At 42.3% G+C, this 13,182-nt stretch overlaps 1 protein-coding gene across 2 annotated transcripts in view; it reads left to right on the plus strand.

The window, feature by feature from the left end:
- The window catches only part of Arhgap42 (Rho GTPase activating protein 42), a 213,154-nt gene that overhangs the window by 172,598 nt on the left and 27,374 nt on the right, over positions 1-13,182 (plus strand). For both annotated transcript variants that reach the window (XM_048433399.3, XM_048433405.3), the window contains 5 exons: positions 397-501; positions 2,673-2,802; positions 7,998-8,098; positions 9,953-10,062; positions 11,937-12,015. In XM_048433399.3, coding sequence (XP_048289356.2) covers positions 397-501; positions 2,673-2,802; positions 7,998-8,098; positions 9,953-10,062; positions 11,937-12,015 — 525 coding nt within the window. The remainder of the gene's footprint in view (positions 1-396; positions 502-2,672; positions 2,803-7,997; positions 8,099-9,952; positions 10,063-11,936; positions 12,016-13,182) is intronic.

A 13,182-nucleotide genomic window follows, 5' to 3' on the forward strand; every position in this document is an offset into this window, starting at 1 on the left:
GTGGTGTCTTTTGTTTCCCTCCGGACAAATTGCTGCTTGCCTTGGCCTGCTACTCCCTGTGACTTTTTGCTCTTTCTCTAATCCCCATGCATCTTCTGTTTTGGCTAGAGGCCTTCCTGACTATCCATGATCCCCCTTAGAGGCCTCGGTGGTTTTCCACCGTTTGTCTGTGGCAGAACCGTCCACAGCACCCCTGTCCATGACCAGACAGACCCGAGACCAAAGGGCAAAGCTCTGTGTTTCTGTCCCACAGTCGTGATTCCCTGGCCATGGTGGAAATTTGCTACTCTGAGAAATTAGAGTGAGATATATTTTTCTGATATTTAATATTGAATGTTCTTTTCATATATGACAAAGCAGGCTTTTATGATTTTGTGTATGTTTTTATCTTTGCAGCTTTTGTCCTTCCTTCAGGGTTTATTCACGTTTTACCACGAGGGATATGAACTCGCCCAGGAATTTGCACCATATAAGCAACAGCTGCAGTTCAACTTGCAGAATGTAAGAGTGCACCTGCCCTCCCATCATGCCTTAGCAACAGCCTCAGAGTGACTTCGTCTAAATATGTGAACCACAAGTCCACTTTATAGATGTCCCCATAATTTATTTCCTAGTGACATGACAAGTTGAACATATGTAAGAGAGGAACCTATTTTATGTTAGAAAAATGTATACTACTGCGTTTTATAAAAGTAAATATTACCAAGGAGGAGGACCCTAAGTCACCTGGCATTCTTGTTAGCTTAGTGAGTGACACAGGATGAATAGGGTCTGGGATTCCCAGGCACTGTGTCCAGTCTAACTCAGTGTTATAGATGTGAATTTTTGTAAGTTCCTCACCACACACAAACAACATCAGGAAATGCATGTGGTGATTGCATACATTATTTAACCTGATTATAGAAACGATTTTACAATATATACAGATATCAAAACATCACGGGTATGCACGGTGTGCTTTCCTTTTATCTGTGACTTATCCTCGAAGCTGGGACCTGAGGAGGAACTGCTTGGATTTCAGCAAGTCTTACTTGTTGGAATGCAGTATTTGTCCATTTTCCAAATGAAGGTTCAAGTCTTCACATCCTATTGCCTCATATCTCTGAAATCAAATGTAAAGCAGGTGCTACTGTTTACCTGTTATTTGCGGGTAAGGTTAAATGCACTTTTGAAGCAACCAGAAGCACCACATTAAAGAACAGGTGTGAGTCGCTCGCAGGCTGCCCATTTCCACCGGCTCACTTTGCCAAGCCCTTTAGTTCGGTCAGTCTCTGGACACACAGTGACGCTTCCACTGTCGCTCAGCACATTCGTGCCACTGCCCAACCTGGGGAAGAATGAAGTCCTAATGCTGAGTCTTCAGTCACTGAAATCCCAAGTGCATAGCATTCTAGCCATAGCCATACTAATGAAGGAAACCTTCCCTCAACCTTCTGCAAACGTGTTTCTGCTTGCTGGGTCTTGCTTTTGTGGAGACTCGTGACTGCACTACTGAGCTAGTGTCCCAGAAGAACCATGCTATTGGATTTTTCTAAGCATGTTTGCGTTTCAGCTGTTACTTAACTGAGATTCCCTAGCAGGACTGATTTCACTTTAACTCATTTACACTGTTTTTTCAATGTGGAAGGCAGTCGTCTGTCTTCAGTAAAGATTAAACAGGGAGATTACAGACACCAGAGAGGTTTTATGGGTTGTTTCTGTATTAGCTACAATTACCGCAGTGTGAAGAGGGAAAAGGAAGTACTTAAAAGTAAACAACCCTTCTGTTTTAAAGAAAAAACCAACAAGACAGTCCCCAGAAAAAGACCCTAATCCACTTTAAGGTTCACTTCTCTGTGAACCTCATAGAGAGATCTTGGGGGTAAGCTGTGGTTTTATGTTTTCAGACACACTTTGTTACAGCGATGTGTTTTAAGTGTAAAACAGATTCTTTTGGAGAAAAATCTTATTTTTTTTCTACAGCTTACACAAGCTTATTATCAAGCGAACTACTAGTCTCAAAAGAGGCAAGAACTTGGTTTTCATATGGATAAATTTTACACCAGTATTCTAACAACTGTGATAGTCCTTCCAAAACCAAACAATGTAATGCCTTTACAAAAACCCTTCCAACTGCGATGTGGACTGGGACTGAGTTTGTTTGAGGAGCCACCTTAACCTACCCAAGTGATGGATTTGTTTTTGAGTTCATTACAGCAAAGAGATTTTATTTAATTCTTAAACAATCATAAAACATGAAAATAAAAACAAGCCTTTGGGAAAAGAGGGGATTTTTTTTAACTTGTTCTTTGTCACATATATCAAAAACATCTTTTTTTCTTCTTTGAAAGAGATTAAAGTCTTATGAATCTACTTTCAATCTTAGCTATCTGTAGCTAGTAGATGCTCAATAATTTCAGTTGCTAGAGTTCACCAGAGAGTATGAAGGTAGAAAATCTCTCACATAATCACAAAGAGCATCAGAGAAAAATGTAGACAGTTCTTTTGGAATGTTTCCAATAAATTGACTGAAAGCAAACCCACAGCTCAACACAGCAGAGTCCCTTTATTTTGAATAGAACCAAAAGGATCAAGGTCACCCTGACAGCTTTGCAGTTTTGAGATTTTAATTGAGAAGTTCCACAGATGTGGTGAAAAATGCTCAGTGCGTTTGGTCCTTTTCTCCCCTTCAGACAAGGAATAACTTTGAAAGTACTCGACAAGAGGTAGAGAGATTGATGCAGCGGATGAAATCGGCCAACCAGGATTACAGACCACCCAGCCAGTGGACCATGGAGGGCTATCTTTATGTGCAGGAGAAAAGTGAGTCCAGAGACCAATCTGTGGTGTTTCTTGCTATCCTTTTCATTTTCTATGTGTTGGGGGTTCGTGTGTGTACATGCATGTTTGATTGTACATGTGTAGTTGTACACATACATAATTACTCATGCGTGTGGAGATTGATGTCAGAAATCATGCCCCATACCACCCTATCTTTCCACTGATGCATCTTTTCCAACACTGACCGGCACCCAGTTAAAAACTCAAGAGCTCTATAGTTATTCAATCCACAAGGCTTGATGTCCCAGCTGAGTTTTGATATATGCTGGAATCCCAAGGAAATAGGAATAGGAATGAACTTGCAGGGAGTGTGATGGCAAGCAGGCAAAGAAAGCAAGCTGCCTTCTTCCATGTCCTTTATATAAGGTGTCACCGCCTTTGTATGGTCCAGATTTAAGGTGGTTCTTCCCACATCAAATGGTTGAATCAGATGTACCCAGTCGCTTGGATTTTAACTGATTCCAGATGTATTTGAGTTGACAACCAAGACTAGCCATCACGGTCAGCTTGCTCTGGGGACTCCCCATCTCTGCCTTCTGAGGCTAGAGTTACAGGAGGGCATCCACACTCTCCTGGTGTTTCACTTGGGTTTTAGAGACCCAAACTCAAGTCTTCATGCTTGCATAGCAGATCCTTGAACTCTTGAACCATTACCGTACCCCCTCTTACTGCCCTATTCCCTCTTTAAAAAGTGTGTGTGTGTGTGTGTGTGTGTGTGTGTGTGTGCGTGTGTGTCTGTACACTGTACTATGTGCATGTCAGAAGACAACGTGTGGGTTCAGTCCCAGGGACTGAACTGTGGCTGTAAGCCTTGGCAGCAGACACTTACCTAATGAGCCATCTTGCTGGGCCTGGATCTGGTGTGTCATATGGTTCAGCAAGCTGTGTCTATATCCCATACCTTGGTTACTTTTTTGAAAGCATCACTATGGTTTCACAAGGGAAGACTGAATCTCTACACAGAATGTAAGATCGTATTCTGTCCACCACCACCATCACCAAGGAGAGAAAGTACTTCAGACTTTAGCACAGGATCTCCAATGAAAGCAGTGCTGAGTTCAGTTGCAGAATTTAATTGTGGTAACCCATCTCAATTTCATGTTCCATAGGAAACTGAAAATCAAAGGCCTTGTCAGAATGAATCACCCTGGTGACTCTGGTGCTAGCTTTTCACTAGGCATCATCGTACACAAAATTCTGGGTCTGCGGCTTTCAGAAGTAAAGCTGGTAATTAGGCCCTGTCTCAGCGACACTCTTTGCTTCCTGAGGTGAGAAAGCAAATAGCAGGCCAGCAGATCACTGTCATTTGGCCTCATGCTCAGAATGCTTTCCCACAAAATTAGCATAAATCCGTCCACACGTGATTGGGGTGGGTGACTGGGATCCTTTCCGTGTGCTATCATTAAATGAAACCACTTTGACCATTTTGGCTAAATCAACTCAATTTCAAATCAGATGTGCCTCAAAGTGCCATTCTCACATTATTCCAGCCTCATGAATCCGTATATGGTTTTGGAAAGTAGAAAACTGCATGTTTTGATTTTGCAGCAATGACAAATTGCCACCAAAGCTCTCAAACTTTTGTTCTTGCCTCTTGTACTTTTCTTGCCCCTTGACACTGTCGGATACTCAGATGGGCATGCTGCAAAATGTCCATGCTAGTGCGGGGGGGACAGGTTGGTTTAGTTGGCAAAATAATGTAGTTGAAGGGTTTGTGATGGGGAACTGTTGCTGTTGCGTTGACTGTGAAGATATTTCATGTACATTCGCAATGTGGTCACTAACATGCTGTTGATAGATGCTCAGGTTGTGCCCAGTTGTTGGAGAGTTGGCATGCAAGCACATACCAGTTTGATTGACAGACTTGGCTAGCATGACTTTGGTCACAGTCAAGACGAATAAGGGCCATAGGCTCAAATGGGATACTAGAGCTGTCCCTCTCATTAACTGTCCTTTCTGTTCTGAGGTGATAAATCCTGATGACTTTACAGATATTTTATAGTTAGAGCATAAGACATAGCTTCAAGTCTCTAGTATATAGAAACGCTCGATCTGCTGATTCCCAGAGCATGGAATATATGTTTGCCTTAGGGATATTTATTCTTAGTTTCTCAGATTTGCAGTGCCAGTTGAGAGGACTTCACGTTTGTATCGAGAATGGATTTAACCAAAGGGGAGGGCTTGTGACATTGACCAACAAGTGCTTTGTAGACACAACTGCAGGCAGGAGGGCTTTCCAAGTCACAACTGTCCTAAACACAATCAAAACAAACAACAAAAACCAAGGGTGAAGCCAAACATGCTCAGAGATGAGTGTCTCATCCGGCCATCCTCAGAGATGCTTCCTCCGCAGCAGAGGGGAACAAACGCAGAGACCTACAACTGGAGCATGAGCAGAGAGTGAGGGACCTTGGAACACTCAGTCCTCAATGGGATGTGTCTAGGAGCTCCTGCCAGAGCTCAGGGTGCTATGTGGAGGAGAACCGGAAAGCTTGTAAGAGCCCCTGGTCATGGAAGACATTAAGGAACAAGGTCTTTGCACACAGCAGGACTGATGCACACATGAACTCACAGGTCCCGTGGCAGCATGCACAGGGCCTGCATAAGGTCAAACCAGATGGCGTCCCAGTGCTGCCATGGGGAAACAAGTACAGGCTCCCATTCTCAACCAGTAAGCTACCTTCAACTGATACCTGCTTGCAAATGAAAAGTTAGTTTCTCCAGTGAGTCTCACTGGGCCTATAAGGGCAGGTCTCGTGGCCCAGCAGTAGACAGCCAACTATTCTTACTGACCTTTTCTTTGTGTATTATGATTTTTGGCGCTTGAGTTTTTATAGTGTGTGTGTGTGTGTGTGTGTGTGTGTGTGTGTGTGTGTGTGTCTGTCTGTCTGTCTGTCCGTCTGCATGTCTATATTTCTTATACTCTTTATTCTTTTCTTTCTGTTAATTTGTTTGTCCTGTTTTATTCTTGTTTGTTTGTTTTTCATTTGTCTTTTTAAGAGAAAGAAAGAAAAAAAGAAGGTATGGAGGGGAAATGGCAGGGAAGTGGGGGGATCTAAGAGGAAACGGGAGAAGGGAAACCATGATCAGAGTATGTTATAGGAGAGCAGTTCTATTTCAAAAACAAAAATAATAAAAACAATTTAGAGCATTTTTCCTTTAAAAAAGAACACTGAATGCCTATGCATAGCTAGCAGGCTTGCTTTTCTTAGATGCATAAATGCTCCTCTTTGTAGCATCTTCCTTGAAGGTTTTGAGGAAAGGGTATGTCGTAGGTGTCCCTGAATGTGACAATATCTGTCACAGCTTTCTGTGGTCACTAGATGGTACAGTTGAGCTTCTTTGGTTCTGTGCTTTGGAGTTGTGCTCAACTTTGTGGACACCTAAAGGAGTTTTTAAGTGGATTGTCAAAGACCATTTCCCACACAGTTGCCAGCAAGTTTTAAAGGATGAAGTGTGGGGACAGGTGAACAGCAAATGTCACCACGAAGTGCAGGAGATTTCAAATTTAAGACAAGGCAGGGAAAATAGACATTTTCGATCTAAAATACCATTCTAGCATGGAGGCATCTTCATCTTAAAATAGCAATTGAACCTACCCCATCCGTGGCTGCCTAAGTAATAAAGTCGCTGCCGTTTGCATCAGCCATGTCTCAGTCATCTCTTTTGGCTGGTAAGTAGTCTGCAGTACATGATACGAAGTATCGAGTGCTGCTGTAGGACTCAGAGGTCTTGGGTCAGAACTGGAGTTAATTGCTGTAATCCCTTGTGATTGTAAAGTGTATGTGCACCGTCACCTTAAGATCTGCAGTAGTATAAGTGTCCGCCTAACTTAGAGCTGACACAAGGACACTTTTACTAATGAAGAAGAAACGCAGTGGCTCGTAGAATGCCATCTCAAGGTGCTGCTTTCTATTTTAAGTGCTTGCTTTTGAGTGAAGAGTTCTAAAGTCAAGCCAGCAGTCACATTTTGCATAGAGAGGGCTGAGTGGCCACTGTGTTACGTGGGTGGACCACTAGCTGAAGAAACTTTGAGGATGGGAGCCCTAAGCTCTCTTCCCAACCCATTCAGCCCACCATGGCATTTGGATTCAGGACACCTGACTTCTCCAGGTAAAGGCAAGCTCTTCTGTGTTGTCAGTGACAGGCAGAATGAAGGCGACATCCCACTGCAGATGCAGGAGCGAGTTCTTCAGGGGTAATACCAGCCCAGAACACGATGTGCTGTGCTGTGCTCTGAGAAAGGGACCATGCTTATGGGGGAAACAAAACTGTGAATTACAAATATATGAATTTTTTAATATAAATAATACAAATAGGGAAATTTTATTTTAAAAATACTTGGATTTTTTTAAAAAAAGACAAGGTGTCATGTAGCCCACGTGGCCCTGTTATGTAGCTAACAGTGACCTTGAACTTCTCCTCTTGTCTCTGCCTCCTAAGTGCTGCTGTCTCAGCCCTGGAACACCACGTCTGCTCCCCTGGAGTACCATGCCGTCTGGTGCTCTCCCGCACCTACCCTCTGAGCTCCATCCCTGGTCATGAGCTTATTTCTCTTACAGCAGCAGTAAGAGGAAGCAATTCCAAGGTCAGCAAAGTCAGAGCCCAGGATCATCCACCGTAGTTTACTTTTCAAGGCTCACTGAGAGACACTATGTATCAGGGCACACTGATATTAAATATACCACCAGCTGCCAGGAATGGGGCACACACCTCTGATCCTAACCCTTGGGAACTTAGGACAGGGCGATCTTGAGCTCTAGGCTGGCCCCTGGCTACGTGGTAAGTTTGAGGATAGTCTTAACTTCAAAAAAGACCCATCTCCAAAAACAGTTACATATGCTCACTGTTGGTGTGACTGGTTTTTCAAATATTTTCTGTCCACTGTTGATCAGATCTGCTTACCAGATTCCACATTTATATACAAGATTACAATAACTGAAGTTTACATACAGGCTCACTTGCGGGTTTGCAGATTCTCCCAGAGCTTGAGAAAAGCCGTTGATTTGATTGCATAATGCTCTCCTCAGTCACCTTTGCTCATACCAGCCTTCCTCACAGTGAACGTCCCAGCTAAGGTTACGTGTGGACACTCTCCATGTGCAGGGGTGCGCATGCGCACACTTAGGTACAAACCATGTATCTGAATTTGAAGTCGTTTTTGTCTCCTGCATTAGGACCTCTGGGTTTCACATGGATTAAACATTACTGCACTTACGACAAAGGAAGTAAAATGTTCACAATGAGTGTGTCGGAAGTGAAAGCCAGTGGGAAGATGGTGAGTGAGTTCCCGCCTTTTCAAATTAAGCTTGTGATTTAAGGAATGGGAGTTAAATAAAGTGTCACCTGTGATTCTTGTCCCTACTAACATCACACATTTTCAGTAATTAAAAGTTTCATTTAAAAAAGTTTAGTGACCTTCATGACATAAAAATGAATGCGCAGTGCTTTTCTTGAACTGGGGCCATCATATATTTACAAACAGTTACAGATAGGAATCCTTCAGTAAATGACCCTTCTATGTCTCTGGTTTCAGAAGCAGGGTCTGTGCTATGGGTTGACTGTCAACCAGTGGCTGTGCCCCGCTTAGCTCAGGGATGCTGCATCCTGTCCCAGATAGTCCTCCAGCTGCCCCTGCGTGCCCTTGCCTCTCACAGCCTAGGAACACACATACTAACACATTCTCAAAGAAGCCAATCAAGGCTCACTTACCCCAAAAGTAAGTTTGTTGCTATGTGTCTCATGGCTAGCCACCATTATGAGACATGATGCACCTTATTTGATGAAATGGTACAGTCTTCATTACATGTAGGGTGTAACTCACTCTGTCTCTCTTCCTTTCTTCTCTTCCCCTTTTTCTATCTATCTATCTATCTATCTATCTATCTATCTATCTATCGTCTATCTATCCATTATCTATCTATCTATCTATCTATCTATCTATCTATCTATCTATCTATCTATCTATTGTCTATCCATCTATCATCTATCTATCCATCTATTATCTATCTATCTATCTATCTATCCATCCATCCATCTATCTATCCATCCATCTGTTAGTTAGCTTACTGACATGGGCAATGACAGATCTTATGAATTAGCTAATTTGGTCATGCACTAAGATCTAACTCTGGAGGTAGATTTTTTTTTTCTAAAAGTAATTTGTTCCGATCTTATTTTAACAGATGAGAATGTTGCTTCTAGAAAGTAAATGAATCACCTAGGCAGGTTGTAATGTAGGGCAAGGCAGAGGCAAACCATGAAAGCTAGAAACATTAAGATATATTAGCTGAAACTTATTGTGCTCAGGCATCCGTCAGAGCCTAATAACTCAAGGTGAAGGACAGATGCAAAAGAAATGGGAACAAAACCGATCAAAAGGCTGTGGATACCAGTACCTGCAGAGTTCTTAAGTCGCAATTCACACGGAGCTGTGACTCACTCAGAGTAGTAATTGCCAGAAACTCAACTTGTGTGGCAGTTGGGGTGTTAATAATACAACGGCTCAATCAAAATGCTGATAATAAATCTGTGAGGTTTGTAGCCAAGCAGGGTTAACAGACATTGAGCTAAACTTCTCCCTAATTTAGTTAGGTATCTCCCATGTAGAAGGGAACTCCTGAGAGTCAGGCCCCTGTTCTTTGCGCAGCATGACCACTGTGAGCGTCATTGTTCTGGAGGCTCTCTGGGGACTTGGAGCTACCTGATGTGTAGCCTCCAGTATAAAAATACATACCCATAGCACTGGTCTTTTTTATTATTATTATTATAGGGATTTTGATGGAGACATAAGACAGGATCCTAACACGTGTGTACTGAACATGCAACTGTGGTGATCAGTGACTGTAATGTCATGTCTGTCTGTATCCTAAGAGTGCGTACACTGAGCATCTGTTGCTGCCAGAGCAAATGTGCCCAAAAGTTCCGGAAGTTCTGGCACAGATTTCTTCTAAATAAAACAAGTGAGGATAAATAATGAATGGCTCAGGATGTTGTCAACGAGCAGGGACGATTTAAAGGCAGAGGACGTTAAACCTTTACCTTCAAGTTAACACTTCCAGTTGGCAACTCCGTACCAGTGTGCTTCACTTCACTCCCTTGTGTTAGTAACTCTCTACCTTTCTTTTTTCAGAATGGCCTCGTTACTGGCTCCCCTGAGATGTTTAAATTAAAGTCATGTATCCGACGAAAGACAGATTCGATAGACAAGCGCTTCTGCTTTGACATAGAAGTGGTCGAAAGGTTTGAGCATTGCTTTCCACTTTGTAGTTTTTACTTAATTTCTGTTTCTAAGTTCAGACAAATACAACATGGAGCAATATAGTGTTTGCAAGGAAGATATCAGCATGTTTACTTCACTCTTTCATGTGTTTATTCAATGTCTTTCCATTGTATGTTTAAACACGCAGCGTGAGACCTTATGCTTGGAAAAAGTCACATCAAAGAACATGGAGAGTTTAACATAATTGGCATATTGGAGTAGAGGGTGGAGCAGCCTTTGCCCCAACAAAGGGGAGAAACCCAAACCATTGTTTGCTGGCCTCACAACAAGCATTTTACCATCATTAGAAGGCTGATGGTCTTGTTACCAAGGAATAAGAAGACTCCAGAGGGAATACCACAAACTCCACAGCCAGCCAAGTTCAATGCCCCTAGAGACCCGCTGTGTGCATGGCACTGTTACAGTTCCACATATTCTGCTTACAGTGACATAAACTCTGTGGTTTTGTCATTCCATCCCTAAGACGGGAAAATACGTCTACACCTCCAGGGTTCCCTGAGGGCCAAATGAGGTGATAAAGTGTTCTTATGAACACAGACCCCAGGACACAACATAAGCAAACACTGGCTGTAGTTACTAATGGCCTCAGTGGTACTTCGACTTAAAACTCTTCAGCAAGGCTTGACATGACGATGCACGTCTTTAATCTCAGCACTCGAGAGGTGAGGCAGGAGGATCACAAGTTTGAGATATACCTTGTGTACATATAACTTGTCCCAGATGAACAAAATAAATTTAATCACATCAGATTATCTGGGCCCTTATATACATTTTCCCTTTCTTGTCATTCTAATGAGATATTTTCATATCTACAGAAGAAAGATGAATGACTTGTTATCAGCTTTTCTATTTTTAATAATTTCATAACAGTAGTGGAAAAAATTCCCAGTGTTTGCAGATCCTTACAATTTCCAGGTTTACTACATCAATTCTTTTATATGAGATAATCTATGTAAAATTTCACATTATCCTCACATTTTTTATATGGTGTCTTCTTTTATATGGATACATCTTTAAGTAACTATTTTAGAGTGACTGCGTAGAAGAGATTTGAGGGCACTGGTTAGTGAGTCAGCCTGGCTGTGTAAGCTGGGCTGGCCTCGGCCTCGTAGGTGCAGAAACACACGTGCACACACGACCTGAGCATTATCTTCAGGGAATTCATTGATACAGCGTGATTATGAAGCAGAGAAACACTGAGCATTTAATCATTGGTTTGTTATGAGCCGAGGTTTCATGCTGCATCGTTGTTAGTGACAACCTGGTCTCACATTAGTGCCGTGAACTTAATCACTCTCCTGCTGAATGTCAGGTGACTATGGAAATCAGTAGATATGCATTTGCCTTCTTTTTTTATTTTTCTACGTTTCCGGAACTAACTCCTTTAGAAAGCCCTGTGCCTTATACCTTCATGACTTATCTGTCATCATTTGAATTTAAAAAGTGTGTATGCATGTGTTTGTTCATGAGTGTATAGGTGCATGTGTATGCCTAAGTGCATGTATGTGTGTCTCTGTGTTTCTCTGCATGTATGCATATATGGATGTATCTGTGTGTATACCTGTGTAAATGTATGTATACATGCATATGTGTGCATGTATGTGTGTGAGTGTGTGTATTTTTTGTGTGAGTGTGTAAAGTGACTTTTCTGAAAGACATCTTAGAAAAAAATTTCTAATTTTCTATTTCCACTTTTTTTCATTGCTTTTGACCTTTTATGTCTTTTTTTCTTTTCCAAATTATGACTTTTTAACTATCAAGGAGTTGAAAATTTACAAACACTGAAGGGCACAGTAGAATAAATCTCACATCTCAAGTGTCTGTCTGTCGATAGGCATGGCATCATTACACTGCAGGCTTTCTCTGAAGCTAACCGGAAACTCTGGCTAGAGGCCATGGATGGAAAAGAACCGGTAAGTCAGTGACGTCATCTTTTATTTGCAGTTCACTCGAAACTCACATATTACCTCTACCTGTGCTTTCTGGGTGTGCATAATAGAACTGAGAACTTCAGAGCAACAGGTCAGAGGGCGGCCATTTGTCCTGCTTCCCTGGGGTCAGCTCAGCCGTTGGCATGCAATCCCACTTGTAATTTGTTTTTCAGGGAGATTTCCAAGACTAATGTGCAATCCTGAAGTTGGTTTGTAATATTTACAATCATTCATTTGGTTGTATTTCTTGTATCATCTTATTGGGTTACTATTAAAAATATGTGTGGAGTCCTCCTCTGGTCCAGGCCATTTTTTTTAAAAAATGACAGCTAGGCAAAGCTGTGGGTGGGAGACAGCCACATTTGGTGCATATTCTGATTTTAATAGTCATTTCGGTGTCTGTGTGGAAATTTCCTCACAAACACCAGGGGCATTTATGTAAGAAATAGGCCATTAAGCCATTTGCTTTCTTTGAACACTTTTCCTGGGTCTGTAGCGGGAGAGCACATAGAGTAGACACTATGTCCATCACTAGAGAAGACTCTGTTGATGGCAGAGAACCCAAGCGCTGGTTCCAGCACGGCGTGCTCTGAGCCCTCTCTCTAACCCTGTTCCAGTCCATGATCAGGTGAGCCCAGGCACTGGGAGTACACTTTAGTTTAAAGTTTGTCTAAGCACACAAGAATATGACTTTAAGTTGATCATACTAAGTGATAAAAGGTCTGGCTCTCTGTTGAGTGTTTTCCATTTCTACCGTATTGCATCTTACAATGCCAATTAATCAAAAACCGAGAATGTCAATCAGCACTAGATTTTCTAAAATTTTTAAACTTTTCACAAACGGTTAAGAAGTCTTGACCTAGAGGAGATGCCAGGAAGGGTTGCTATCTCAGCAATGTGATCAAGACTGTGGGAAAACAGAACCCATGCAGTTCCTGTAGAAAGTAACAAAGCTGGGTGAATCCCACTGTAAGCGGCACTTCCAGAAGAAGGGGCCTTCGGCATGAGTCAAGGTGTGAAGAGCAGAGCGTAGCCCAGGCTCGGCCGTCAAGGATAGAACCATACATAGTAGGGGTGACTGAAGCAGCTGGACAGGTGGTTGCACCCTGGATGCAGTTGCTGGACCTTGACTCAAGGCCCACGGTTTCT

The sequence above is a fragment of the Myodes glareolus genome, chromosome 4, assembly GCF_982192425.1.
Source record: "Myodes glareolus chromosome 4, mMyoGla1.1, whole genome shotgun sequence".
Taxonomy (NCBI): Eukaryota; Metazoa; Chordata; class Mammalia; order Rodentia; family Cricetidae; genus Myodes; species Myodes glareolus.